The sequence below is a fragment of the Tasmannia lanceolata genome, unplaced genomic scaffold, assembly GCF_043159265.1.
Source record: "Tasmannia lanceolata isolate RefF3 unplaced genomic scaffold, GAP_Taslan_0.1 ptg000015l, whole genome shotgun sequence".
NCBI classification, from domain to species: Eukaryota; Viridiplantae; Streptophyta; class Magnoliopsida; order Canellales; family Winteraceae; genus Tasmannia; species Tasmannia lanceolata.
The window spans coordinates 27,983,094-27,997,399 of NW_027518692.1; the positions used below are offsets into that span (position 1 = coordinate 27,983,094).

The 14,306-nt window shown below is 38.1% G+C and overlaps 1 protein-coding gene across 1 annotated transcript; it reads left to right on the forward strand.

The window, feature by feature from the left end:
* Window positions 1-6,950: 6,950 nt before the first annotated feature.
* LOC143845990 (subtilisin-like serine-protease S) lies at window positions 6,951-13,828 on the forward strand. Its single transcript, XM_077354393.1, has 11 exons — window positions 6,951-7,364; window positions 7,485-7,579; window positions 7,679-7,776; window positions 7,861-8,019; window positions 9,738-9,849; window positions 9,972-10,521; window positions 10,600-10,694; window positions 11,820-12,062; window positions 12,150-12,264; window positions 12,393-12,579; window positions 12,925-13,828. The coding sequence occupies exons 1-11, from the start codon at window positions 7,281-7,283 to the stop codon at window positions 13,482-13,484; spliced, it is 2,298 nt and encodes a 765-aa protein (XP_077210508.1). The 5' UTR covers window positions 6,951-7,280; the 3' UTR covers window positions 13,485-13,828.
* The last annotated feature ends 478 nt before the right edge of the window (window positions 13,829-14,306 follow it).

The window sequence follows — 14,306 nt, forward strand, 5'->3', positions numbered from 1 at the left end:
TGAACCAACCTGACTCAACCCGACCCGATTTCGGGTTAGATGGGTTGGGCTAGTGTTGAGAGATTTGAAGGTGGGTTGGGTTAGGGTTGTCCATCCTCAACCCGGCGCTCGAGTTGGGTTGGATTAGGTTAGGTTAGGTTAGGGATGAGGGAATGCTATCTCGGGTTGAGTTTGAAGAGATGGAAATAACAAACTTGGACGGTCCTATGGATCTAGAGGAACCGAATCTAAATGGGCGGGACACTAGTCATAACTTGTGGGTCCCTCATAGTATCTCAATTGCACATAGGATACCCATCATGGTTCGAATTTGTCCCTTCATTCTTCAACATTGTGTCATCAAATTGGGGTGGGGATACCCTGTGTCATAAATTAAAAACCATTGTACATTGCCGGTTAATGTAGAGTAAGACCCAGTACAGTTTGATGGATGCTGATTAGAAATGGGTCAGGACCTAGATACTGAAAGTAGAATCAGATGAATTCTCCTATTTAGACCCCCATTCAAACTCGGCCTTTTTTTCAAATGGTCAAATTGGGCCTTTTAAAGGCAAACATTGCTGTGACCAGTCATCTCTATCTCGCCCTTGAACGAAGAATGCAAATCAAAGTGACTCCATCAATTCCGCGACGGAAAATTCATTTAAAACCATGTGGGTTGTTGACCAGTGAGATCTGAGCTGACATAGGATGGGATTAATGGACCTCCATGGGCTAAAATAAAGTGTGCCACCCATGACCCACTGACAACGAGCCTCGATGGGCCATAAACAATAGATCCTGGCATACAAATCGGGCTTGGACGCACCATGGATTTTCTGAGTTTCTTGGCAAAAATGCGAGTCCATGGGTAAAATACTTGTAAATGACGCAATGTGTTGACTGGACCAATATTTAAGAGTAGAGCTTGTTTCACCCCATCACGACTGACTGTGTCGTCCGAAATCAGCCTTTCACTTCTTTTGGGCAGGACATATTAATTTCACTAAAAAACAAGATTTTTAATCGCAGCCCCTTGCCAAAAAAAAAAAAAAAAGAGAGAGTAAAAGGCTGATTTTAGGGCTACACACTTGATCGCGACAAACTCCGCCTGTGTTTTTCACAGTCTGTCCCAAGTAAGGATAAAGGAGGAGGGTTGGCTTCAGGTTGGCAGCCGGCCGTAAACTTTGCCATTCTTCTATGCCCCAACTAGTTTGGGACAAAGGCTTAGTTGAGTTGAGTTGAGTTGAGTTGGCACTTGACCACGGCATATGTGAAATAATCTCCTAAAAGTAATGAATTATGAGTGTGGGACCATGACCTAGATTTGATAACCGAACACCCCAACTTTCATGATGATCATTGGCTGATACATGGTTCAAATTTATTGTATAAGAGAACCACTATACAAAAAGTTAATTTAACAATCAATAGCAAAAGGCAATCTTTCGATTACATAGGAGGGGATAGTGGGGCATACATGTGAAATCAAGAGCGCTGGTCTTGTAGAACATCATGAGATAAATACCACATGGTCTTTGTCCTATCCTTGGACATCCCATGCATAAGATAATTGACTACAAATATTGACAGTTTCAGTCCTGATTGTTTTCGATTTTGAGAACTGATTGTGAGTCCAAAACTGACAATTGAACTAAAAACTAAAGTAATTATTGGACTCAAAATTCAACTTAACTTAGAATGGCTAAAGCCCACATGAAAAACTAGAAAAATCTAAGTATCAAATAGAAGAAAATTTGTATTAGAACAATGATTCTAGAACTATATATATGTATCTAGAACAATCGAGTCCATGAGTAGCCCCTGAAACAACAGGCAGAACGAGACCCAATCTTGAGTGAAATAAATACCACAGATTAATTCTTTTTAATAAAATCATCACGCAGTAAATCAACAGAAGTCAAAGTCATGTCCTGTTCTCCTTCCAGTTTACCTACTACGGTCTGAAGTAAATATGACCTCCATTGGACATACATAGTAATTAGTTTTGGACTCACAATCCGTTCTTAAAGTTGAAAACAAATAGGGCCTTAGCTTTTCTCAGCGTAACCCTATTTGAGGCTTGACGGATTAAGAGGATTATCCAATCAAGGTGCTCCTAATGGTATATCTCTCTGCTCCGATCAACTGGTCTGATCATGTAAAACAAGGCAGAAGTGAGGCCAATCAGTATCTTTTAAGGAGTGCATACGTTTTGCTTGTTGTAATTAGCACCTCATTATAATTAGCCAGGACACAAGAATAGAATCACACCTTAGCTTCGACGGTGAACTCATTATTTGCCCCAATTTTGACACATCTTGCTAGCCATTGTAATGGTGATCTTAATCACGACCCTTCATTTTGTAGCCACAATATTTGAAGGCTAAAACTACCCCAAGGTTGAGATAGAACAAGAAAAAGAGAATTAAAAAAAAAAAACAACTTATCAAGGGTGAATGTGCCAAAGACACCCCTTGTGAAATCATTTAAGTGGGTGTAGAAATTAAAAAATAGTAGAGATAAAAAAAAGCACCCAAGAAAAACAAGTCTACTGCGGTGATCATCATTTCTCATCTTAAGAGTCAACTTATTTGATAATGGCTCAGGTGGGATGCCATCCAAACCGAAATTTGAATTTTCGGTTCGGTTTTGGTTCAGTTCGGCCAATTTCGCCTCCCCTTACTCATAATCATTGGAAATCAGGGGTAACGGTTCGGTTTCGGTTCAGTTTGAAATTTGAATCAGTTTGGTTTTACTAAACCGAAACCGAAATTCGGTTTCAGTTCGGTTTCGGTTGGATTGCCACCCCTACTTCCAAGGCTTGTATGAAGGGGCATATATGATGATTATAACTTGCCCTGACCATCATCATATTTCCTTTTGAACAAAGAAAGATATCATGGACATCATCATCGTTGTCGTCATCTTCGTCAATGATTTTTTTCATGGTGCCCCAAAGTAGGAGCAAGACAGTGGGTCCCACATGGTCCGATGATCCAAACCGATCATTTGTTGGGCCTGACTTAGATTGGTTGACCCTAAAATTAATCTTTATAATCTGATCAGTAGAGATCAAGGTATGATATACGACTCATTATAGAAACCTCGACAGATTGGAGGGTTAGGATCATCCTATGGAGATGATTTTCGGGCCATGCAGCCTATCTAAGTCGCTTCCCAACAAAAAATGGTTTGGGTTTTTTTTTTTTTTTAAATACTTGATGTAGTTGGCTACGCTAAGGGCCTCTTTAGATACCACTAGAAGTTATTTATGGTTTTGAAGTAAAATATGATTATTTTCAAATAATGATTCCAATAGCTTTAGTAATGACATAATTAATAGCTCCCAAGGAGGACCTTTCTGTACCAACTGCAAATAAGATTAAACTAAATTTGTCTTATTTACAAATAAAGGACAATTTTAGTGACATCAAAAGCAACCCTAAACTTGACTAGTGGTTCATGACGCTATGTTAACATTTGTGAGGTTAGGTTAAGCCCAATTAACCCTTGTAAAACAGTAAAATTATTTAACCCTAGTGTATCTCTATATATAGGGGCTGGAGGCAACAAACTAGGTATTCCAAACTAGATACCTAGGGTGTAATGCTTCAACCACTCTTTGTTTGACTCTAACAATCTTGAAGGAGGCGCAACTCACATTGCTTAATCTAAAATTTAAAATTTGAGAATGATATGTATAAATTTTAAATTATCAATACTTAGGTTTGAGTGCACTACTCACATTGCTTAATCTAAAATTTAAAATTTGAGAATGATATGTATAAATTTTAAATTATCAGTACTTAGGTTTGAGTGCACTACTCACATTGCTTAATCTAAAAAACTAAAATCAGATTCTCTTTGGGTTTAAGAAAATGGAGGGTTTTCTTAGGGTTTTGTTGCACGCAATACATGGGGAATGTCTGTTGATTGTCTCCCAAAATGAAGGTTTTTCTATGATTGTATTTTAGTTTTGTTGGTCCAAGCCATAGATGGGGCATGACCTAAAATGGGGGACATATTATGATCTTAACCCTTCGATGTGTGAAAACTTTTATAAGGTCACAAGTTGTTACACTAAAAGCAGAAAGCTAGCAAAATATGAGCCAACATGACAGGTAGCAGTTCTAATTGTTATCGCAGTGTACCTAGTTTTCACATTTCTGTTGATGAAACTCTAAAAGTGGCCGGCCTGTTAGATTAAGGGCTAAGATCATTCCATTAATGTAGGGTCCACTCAATGAGACAGATTTATGTTTGCACAGTTGGAAAAATAGAACCAATGATGTTCAGCCGCCACACAAAGAGCCTCCCGCCAAGAGAAAAAACACATGTCCTACCCTTTTATATCTTAGGTTTTACAAAACCTAAAATAACACTTTTCAGTTTTCCAAACACATTTTGAATACCTAATTACATTGGGTGTGTTTGGCGTACCGTTTGAAATAGCGTTTAAAACTCCGTTTTGCAAAACGGTGTTTTGCCAAATGGCATTTTCATGTTTGGTTGGCCAGATCAAAACGGCGTTTTAAACGGAGGTATTGTGTGTTTGGTTGCAAATGCCCCAAAACGGAGTTTTAGTGTTAAATTACCAAAAATGGCATTGTTTGGTTGGCTTCAATGTAACTCAACTACTCTCTCATTAGGCCCAATATTAAAAGGTCATTATGATCTCATTCAAACACTATTAAAATTTAACATCATTGCCAAAAAAAAAAATGGCTATACCTTTGGGGTTCTTCTCCTTCTTCTTCTCAACGGCCGGATTTGACGGACGAGTGGAGGCGCTGAGGCAATGAGGCGTGAGAGGGTTTGCAACTTTGCAAAGTAGATGAACAAAGTAAGAAACTAGGGTTTCTTTTAATTCTTGTCTTTAAAAAATCAAAATTAAGAGATCATATAATGATATCAGCAGTCCCTTGTTTTGAATTAAATATTAACAATTTAACAAATTTGTATCCTCAAGAATGATATTAACACCCCCACTTTTTTTTAATTTGACGTAACGCATAAAATCGCACGCATATACGTAAAAATGGGTTTTGGTAAGGGCAAACATGTAAAAACCCACAGCCCAAAAACTCCGTTCAAAACGGCGTTTTGCAAACGGGCCTCCCCCCCTCCGTTTGCAAAACACCGTTTTGAGGGTTCAAAACGGTGTTTCAAACGGTGGCTGCACACCCAAACACTCCCAAACGGCCGTTTGGCCCCAAAACGGTGTTTCAAACGCCAAACGGTGTTTTAAACGGTACGCCAAACACGCACTAAGTAATTGGGGTTGGTGGAAACAAGGCAACTTTCCTAACAAAATGGTTCACGTTTTCACAGCCACCCAATCTTAATCAGGCAACTGCAAGGATAGCCATCAATCAATATATAATCAATAATATAAAGTAATGGTGATGATAATATAAAGTAACGGTGATGATAAATTCACATTCCCATTGGGGTAATTCGCACCCATTATATAAAGTAAAATTTATCATCTCCCTATGGTACCAAACGTGTTTATTTCTTATATCATTCAATTTCTTTATAGGGAAAACTTTTTCTATAGAAAATTTTTATTGGAATTTTTTCTATGATGGGTTTTTTTACACCTCATATATAACATGGGTGGGGCTAATCATTTTACAACATATGTTTTGATAAGGTGAGGCCCATCATTTTACACTCAAAAGACCCACCATTTTACACCTCATGTTTTGATATGTGGTATGGCCCACCACATCCACCCAAAATCCATGGATAGTGTGGGTCCCAGGATCTCCACCCAAGCCCATGCAAATGCAAGGATAGCTATCGATAACTAATAGGGAACGTTGCTACACAAACTCATCTATGAGTGTTAGCAACTAAAATTGATGATTCAACACTGCCAATCAATTCTATATAAATTTTGCTAATAGAACATGTTGTCGGTTATATTCCAAGCCAATCCAATGGTTAAAAAAAAAAAAAAAATCTCCACTTAATAAGAAGAAAAAGGGAAATCCCATGAACTTACCTACCCTCACATATGGATTAATTAACTCAGATTTCCTCCTTGGTGTTGAGATGCTATTGCAAGGCTCCCTGCCATTGGAAAGCTAAGCCGCTGTTTGCTCTCATCCAAAGGCAATTCGTGAGCTGGAAAATAGAGAGAAGCAAATGCTAGTTTAGGTTACCTCTCTAAATTAGATTCTCCTTGTTGGACAAGAACAAAAATGGCCATACAACACCTTAAAGCTGGCTTTACCTTGTTCATTTAATCCATTCCATACTTGGGTCTTCTCCCCTTAAATAGGACAGGCCACAAAATCCCTTACAAGCTTTCATATGAGTTTTTATGTAATGAAGTTGAAGCTGTAAAGTCCCCATTATGGTGTCCGTGTGTACTTGCACGCAATCAAGGTGGTGGCATGTAGATGGCATTTTGAATTTAAGGTTTTCATCCTATGATGTGGTCCTGTACATCACTTTTTGAAAAATAAGGGACTATAAGGGCTTACACCATATGAAAACTCATAAGAGATTTTAAATTCAAATGCCTTCGACTCTATTTTAATCGAATACAATATTTTCCATGAATTATATAAGAAGTGTCATTTTCAAGTAGTAAATAAGAGCAATTCTAATGTGAAGCCTGAAAGGTGTAAGGGCCATGGACCTATTTGCTGAAGTAGAGGAACCGCCCCGAGCATATGAGGGTCTTAAGGCCCTGTTTTTCAGGGAAGCCGAGTTTTGAATTCAGGTTCTATGGTATTTGCCCCCTTTTCTTCACCGGGACAGCTCCCTCTAGTGTACCTATGACTACGCTTGTACTGTTTTACGCTACAAACGGGTTGCCCAAGGAAGAAAACGGGGTGAATATATCATTTCCCCTGTGTATAAGCAAGAAAAATGTAATAATATTATGACATAAGATAAATTGGTAAGTGCCTAAATTAATGAGCAAAAATAGCATCCCTTTAGTAATAACAAACAATGGATTCTTCCAATCATCCCTTCTATAATGCCCCGACATTCATCAAGATAAGTCGTGTCTGTCATTTCTTTAAAAAAGAAGTATTTCTTGTCATGAAAAGATGGTTATCCTCTTCTCTTTGATTTTACTTTGGGAATAATTAACGGCCTCCTTGATTTAGGGGAAGTTTGGTTTGTGGTTAGTTGTTCCAAAAGCAAGACCTCGAAACCTTCACACTTAATTTAAGTGTGGAAATTCTCCCCCTTATTTTAAATCCCATCTCAGTAAAGTGTGAAGAATCACCCCCTTATATTTAAATCTCTCTCTCTCTCTCTCTCTCTCTCTGGAGATGGCTGGCTACAGATACATTATCAATCAGTGTTTGTTTCTTTGTATTCTTATTGCAGAAATCAGATACTGTTTTTCTTCCCAGGTGGATTTCTTCTCCATTAGATTTGTGGTATTTGAGTGTTTCTGGGTTTGGTTTTTTGAATGTATCTACAGTTTTTCATGTCTTCTTTTTTGCCATTTTTTCACCCTCCTGTGTTGGTAGGTATATGTTGTTTATATGGGGGCAAAAACCAGTGATGACCCAGATGAGATTTTGAGGCAAAACCACCAATTGCTTACTTTTGTTCATGAAGGAAGGTTAGTTATGGCTAATTGAATTGGCAGAATTGTCTCAATGAAATATGTTTGATGCTTCATTCTTTACTTATTTATTTACTTGAACTTGGTTTCTAACAGTATTGAGAAAGCAATTCAGTCCCATGTTTATAGTTACAGACATGGCTTCAGAGGATTTGCAGCAAAGTTGACAGAAGAGAAAGCCTTAGAAATGGCCAGTAAGTAAACTTTTTATCTTGTTATGAGTCTAAATGTTTATTATTTTTCTTTTCCTTTTCAAATTTTGGTAATTTAATTCACAGAAATGCCTGGTGTGGTTTCGGTATTTCCGAATTCGAAAAGGAGGCTACATACTACTCATTCTTGGGATTTCATGGGTCTTATGAATGATGAAGAAATGGAAATTCCTGGGTTTTCTACCAAGAACCAAGATAATGTCATCATTGGTTTCATTGATACAGGTCTGGTAGCTATATTGAGGGGTTTTTATTCTGAAATTTGAGAAATTAACAGTCCATCTATGTTATTCATGTTTAATTTCAATATGAAGAGGGCTCTGCTTTCTGTTTGAATGATAGTTTCTTTTCTAATTCCTTATTTATAGCATGCCCATGATCAGAATTCCTTCTTTATATCATACCCATCTGATTCATATATGCAAGTGAGCTGGTTTTATTTAATGATTCAGTACATACATGGTTCTTTCGTTTATGACTGTACGTATTCGGGTGTACATGTAGATGATTTATGGGTTTTCCTCAGGGCCTTAGCAGTTGGAGAGATTTTTTTGATTTGGTTAATATGACAATTTCTTCATGAGTTTTTTCTTAAGGATTTATTTTAGCCGACCCCAACTAGTTTGGGACAAAGGCTTTGTTGAGTTGAGTTGAGTTGAGTTGAGTTGAGTTGAATTGAGTTAATATGACAATATATTCTACTATCAAAATTGTCTGATTCTGGCAGAACTCTTTGATTCATATATATACACATGACCATGTTTTCTGGTTTCCCGAATAGTTCATTACTTACATGTTATTTTATTAACAAACATGTTTGTCATCCATATGTATTTTCTACAACTAAAAGATTTCTACACGATGTCCGAACCATAGTTACCAGGGTAGGAAACGAATTCAGGAAGCGAAACGTGAAACGGAAACGGGAAACGCTGAGAAAAAATAGAGGGGAAATGAGAAGCGGGAAAACGATAGAAAATCGCATGAGAAACGCATTGAGAAACATCTTAGGAAACACATTAGAAACATTTCATAGAGAAACGCCAATGATAACAAAACACGCAATATATGGTTTTGTAAATTTAAAATTTGTTAATTTCAAATTTCTATTTGAATATTTCTTATTTTCATTTTTTATTATAATATATGCTATTGTTTTCCTTTTTACTATCTATTCCGCAATTTTTTTGGTGTGTTTTTTCCAAAACGATTTTCATAAGTTTCACACATGTTTCTCACACGTTTTCTATGAGTTTTCCATACATTTCTCAAGGTTTCACACATACTTCACATAAGTTTCTCATATGTTTCCCATACGTTTCGGAAACATTTCCCCAATTTTTTCTATCATGTTTCGGAAATGTTTCTGAATCGTGTTTTAGGGGAATCGAGTTTCCCACCTACCCAAGAAGTTTCCGGCTACTATGGTCCGAACTCTCTAGAAGAAACATCATGAGTGGATGATTTCACTTGCCTGGAGAGAATAAATGTAACAGCTGATATTCTCTCTTAGATTGACTGGTCTATTCATGAGTCTTATAGAGATGAGGCTTTGCTCCCTTAGCTTCTCCCTATCATTTATGATGTTTGTATTAAGAAACATTTAACTCATTTGCGATCATTCTATTCTATTAATCAACTGGTAGGGGTCAATCCCAGTTAACCTACCAGCAGAAAGAAGTAGTTCTATATTTTTTATAATATTGATAAATTTGAAATATTCCCTTAATTAGATATGTTTGATATATGACCTCTCTTTGATCGATTTGTGCATATGAATAGGCTTTCTGGTTTCCCGAATGGTTGGATTCTTAAATACCTATTTTACTAATTTAAAAACATATGCCCACAAATAGAATCTTTTCTGATATTTTGGGTACAGACTCCTAATCAGATTTCAATTTTTAGAAATTTAAGAACTGATTTGATGATCATTTATTCAGGAATATGGCCAGAATCCTCTAGTTTCAGCGATCTAAACATGCCTCCAGTGCCTTCTAGATGGAAAGGAGAATGCCAAAAAGGAGAAGCATTCAAAGCTTCATCTTGCAACAGGTTTTTTTTTTTTAAAAAAAAAAAAAATCTTGTAACAGGCTTGGTTAATGAATTTACAGCTTTAGATACATATCATGGAGATCACTAGGTAACGGGAATTTCCTCTTATTTACTTTACACAGGAAAGTGATAGGAGCAAAGTATTATCTCAACGGTTATGTTGCCGAAGAACCAAACAGTGAATTCATGACAAATTCCGATAAGTTGGTGAAATTTAGATCCCCAAGGGACAGCTCTGGCCATGGTAGCCACACAGCATCAACGGCCGCTGGTAGATATGTGAATAACATGAGTTTTAATGGGTTGGCAGCTGGTGGAGGCAGAGGTGGAGCACCAATGGCTAGGATTGCAGTCTACAAGGTGTGCTGGGACTCAGGTTGCTATGATGTGGATATACTAGCTGCCTTTGATGATGCAATTAAAGATGGTGTCGATATCTTGTCACTCTCTTTAGGCCCTGACTCCCCTCCGGGAGATTATTTCGACGATGCAATCTCTGTTGGTTCATTCCATGCAGCTAGTCATGGAATTCTTGTTGTTTCTTCTGTTGGAAATAATGCTAATCCAGGATCTGCAACTAATCTAGCACCATGGATGTTGACGGTCGCTGCTACCTCTACAGATAGAGATTTCACATCGGATATCATACTTGGGAACGCCACTAAATTCACGGTGAATGAACTGGTTTCTATTAATCAATGATTTGCAAGAGATTTCATGATTATTCTGAATATTTTCTACCATGGATAGGGTGAAAGCCTCAGTCTCTTCAAGATGAATTCTTCTGTAAGGGTTATTGATGCTTCGGAGGCCCATGCTGGATATTTCACACCTTACCAATCCAGGTGAGCAGGGTAGTTGGATGATATTGTTGATAGATATTGAATTATAAATGCTTAAATAACAGTCTGTAACAGCTTAAGCTTTTGGAGTAATTGGGTGTTTCAAATGGTATCAGAGCTATTGCTTCATGGCAAGTCTTGGGTTCAAAACCCAACAACTCCGTGATATTAAAAATCCACATGTACGGCCAACCCAAAAGTGAGGGAGAGTATTGAAGTATAAATGTTTAAATAGCACCAGCATTAAGCTTTTGGAGTAATTGGTTGTTTCACAATAGATAAGACAGAATTCTAATCCTGGTTTTCAGAATGGAAAACTTAAATGAATCATCTTCCTCTCAACCTTCCTCCGTGAACCCCATGGATTTGGGTAGGAAGAGGAAGCAATCAGTGGACCTCTCTGAGCTGGAATTTATCTTTAATAGGATCAAAGATATGGTATATAATGAGGAATTAGCCTCTAAGTCATCGCCAACACCTAGGGAAACCATTAAGGACTTCTTGAAGCATCAATGGAGGCTCTTCAAAGAGGCTGCTAATAGAAGGCCGGCAACTTTCTTTAGTATAACAGGACTCCATAATGTTAAAGACACCCACTCTCGCATGCACAAGCATCCTTTCTTCATCAAGATGCTTGCGGATGAAAGGGCCGCAAGATTCACCCGATGGATGGAAGAGAAGGAGTCGGGAATCAAAAGAGACTGGAGGTTATGATTGATAGGAAGCGGGCCTCTGGACAGAAGGATCCAATGGATGAGTAGCTCTTGGCTATTGGTCTTGATGAGGAGGTATTCGTTATCGAGATCGATATGCTCCTGTCGGAATTACAGAGATGTTCGTCTCAGGGGGGGTGACTTTTAGCTTCTGAAATCTTTGACTTTTACAGATCTCATGGTAGAGGGTTAGAGGTCTTGTGCTTACAAGTCTTGGTTTTGAAGGTGGTCTGGTTTTGACGTGGGCGTATCTCATGACCAGAAAATTCCTGAGACCCAGAGATTGTAAATATGATAGGGACTACTGGTCCCTGTTCTTCTGTAATCTTTGTTTTGGATTATAATATATTTTACTGTTGCCTTTCAAAAAAAAAATTCTAATCCTGATTTTGCTTGTTGATTTTGGTTTTTGAAGCTACTGCTTAGATAGCTCTTTGAATAGTACGAAGGTTCGAGGAAAGGTTTTGGTTTGCCGCCATGCCGAGAGTTCTACAGATTCGAAGCTAGAAAAGAGTGTTATAGTGAGTGAAGCTGGCGGAGTTGGAATGATTTTGGTAGATGAACAAGATGAACATGTAGCTATTCCTTTTGTAATTCCTGCAGCTATTGTTGGAAAGGAGATTGGTGACAGAATTCTATCCTATATTAACCACACAAGGTTTGAGTTGTCTCTCTAACTATACATTCGAATCATACTTTCCTAATTTGTGTGTGTGTGTGTGTGCTAACTGCTATTTGTTTTTAGGAAACCAAGGTCATTTATATTGCCTGCAAAGACAGTATTAGGGTCTCAACCAGCCCCTCGTGTAACTTCGTTCTCTTCCAAGGGTCCTAATGCCTTAACACCTGAGATTTTGAAGGTATGTTGGGTTCAAAGTAGGACTGAAAGAGAGAAAGATGCTACTGTGTGAAAATTGAGAAATAGTTGAAATGGGAAAGTATTGAATATTAATTTGAATGGATTTTGCTGATAAATCTATTTTTGTAGCCTGATGTCGCAGCGCCAGGATTGAATATCTTAGCAGCTTGGTCTCCGGCGGTAAAGAAAGTGAACTTCAACATTCTCTCTGGAACTTCCATGGCTTGTCCACACGTAACAGGAATAGCAGCCTTGATAAAAGCCGCATACTCATCATGGTCTCCTTCGGCAATCAAGTCAGCAATCATGACAACAGGTACAACTCCTAGTTCTACAATGTGCAGAGTCTAGCTCTATATGAAGGATTAAAAACATGAAACTTTACTTGGATTCGAAGTGGGTTCAACGTGGAGGTGAGTGGTAATTCGGTTGAGTACTAAATTGAACTGTTTGAGTTTACCAAGTTTATGTTGTAGTGTGATTTTTCAAGTTTTTGGACACTTAATCAAGATTTTAATGTTTTTGATTGAGGTTTCAAGTTACCTCCTTAACTCAATATGAGTCTTGAAACCAAGTTTCTAACTACTAGAATGAATTGTCAAACTGATTTATATCCATAACCTTATTCTTAATTATCTGAAAATGCGAACAAAAAATGCAGCGACCACGTTGGACATGAACGGGGATGTCATCAAAGCAGACCCAGAAGGAAGATTGGGTACCCCATTTGATTATGGGTCCGGCTTCGTAAGCCCCACGAGAATCCTAAATCCTGGCCTTGTCTATGATGTTAAGCCCACAGATTACAAAGATTTTCTCTGCTCAATTGGCTATGATGTTAAGTCCTTACGTCTGATCACAGGTGATGACAGTGTATGTAATCAGCCTTCTCCAACCCCTTTGGGCCTGAATTACCCATCAATCACATTACCTAATCTGAAGCACAGCTACACGGTCACTCGAACTGTGACCAATGTGGGGAAAGCCACAAGTATCTACAGAGCAGTGATATCTCCGCCTAAAGGAATCACTGTAACCGTGACCCCGAAACTTCTGAATTTCACTAATTACGGTCAGAAGATTAATTTCACAGTAAATTTCAGAGTGGTTGCTCCCTCGAAAGGCTATGTATTTGGGTTATTTTCGTGGAAGAACAGGAAATTCCAAGTAACCAGCCCTTTGGTAGTCCGCGTTGCATCCGCTAAGTCTGGGTTGTTGTGATAAATGTGCCGTAACTGAAGAACACTGTCTACAAGGTTCGAAAGCCTAGACAGCTTAGATACTAATGGCAAATCTCTATGAAGTTGAATTTTACTGTTACATAATTACACTCTGCTTGGAGCAAGGGGTAAAGAAATCTCTGGTGGTGGTTCAGAAAAGTTAATAGCAGATTAAAGATTGATTAATTTATGTCTATACAACCAGTGGGGAACTATGATTTGAACTCGAAAGCTATGCTTCTGTTGGGGGTTCTTTATTTTTCTTCTCTTGAACTCAAATACCTCAAACAAAGCATGTATACAGATTATTTTCTCATGGAATAACATTCTCTTTCTTCTGCACAATGTGTAGTACTTTCCAGTTGAACAAATTTGGAATATCACTTTTGTGCAATGTTCAAAGATTCAGTGGGTCAATTAATGACTTGTACTACAGAGTTAATTAAAAACCCATTCGACTTCCTCAGGTCTGGGTCAATCGAAAGCTCATTGGGTCCGTCACATTCGCCTGGTTCAACCCATTTTTGCCTTTGGTGTGTTGTTGATCAAGTTCGAGTTTTTGAAAATTCTTTCTTCCAAGATTTGTATTTCGATGAGAAGTTGCTTTTCAGAAAAGATTAAAGAAACAGCAATAAGGTGAGCAACATGAACTCCTGTAACCTTCTCCATCTATTAATGAGTTTAAACCGAAGGCTTTTTTTGGGTTGGCCATACACATGGCACATGTGGCCTCTCTTTTGGGTTGGCTGTACACGTAGATTTTTAATAACAAGGAGTGGTTGGGTTTTGAACCCAAGACCTGGCGCGAGGCCATAGCTCTGAT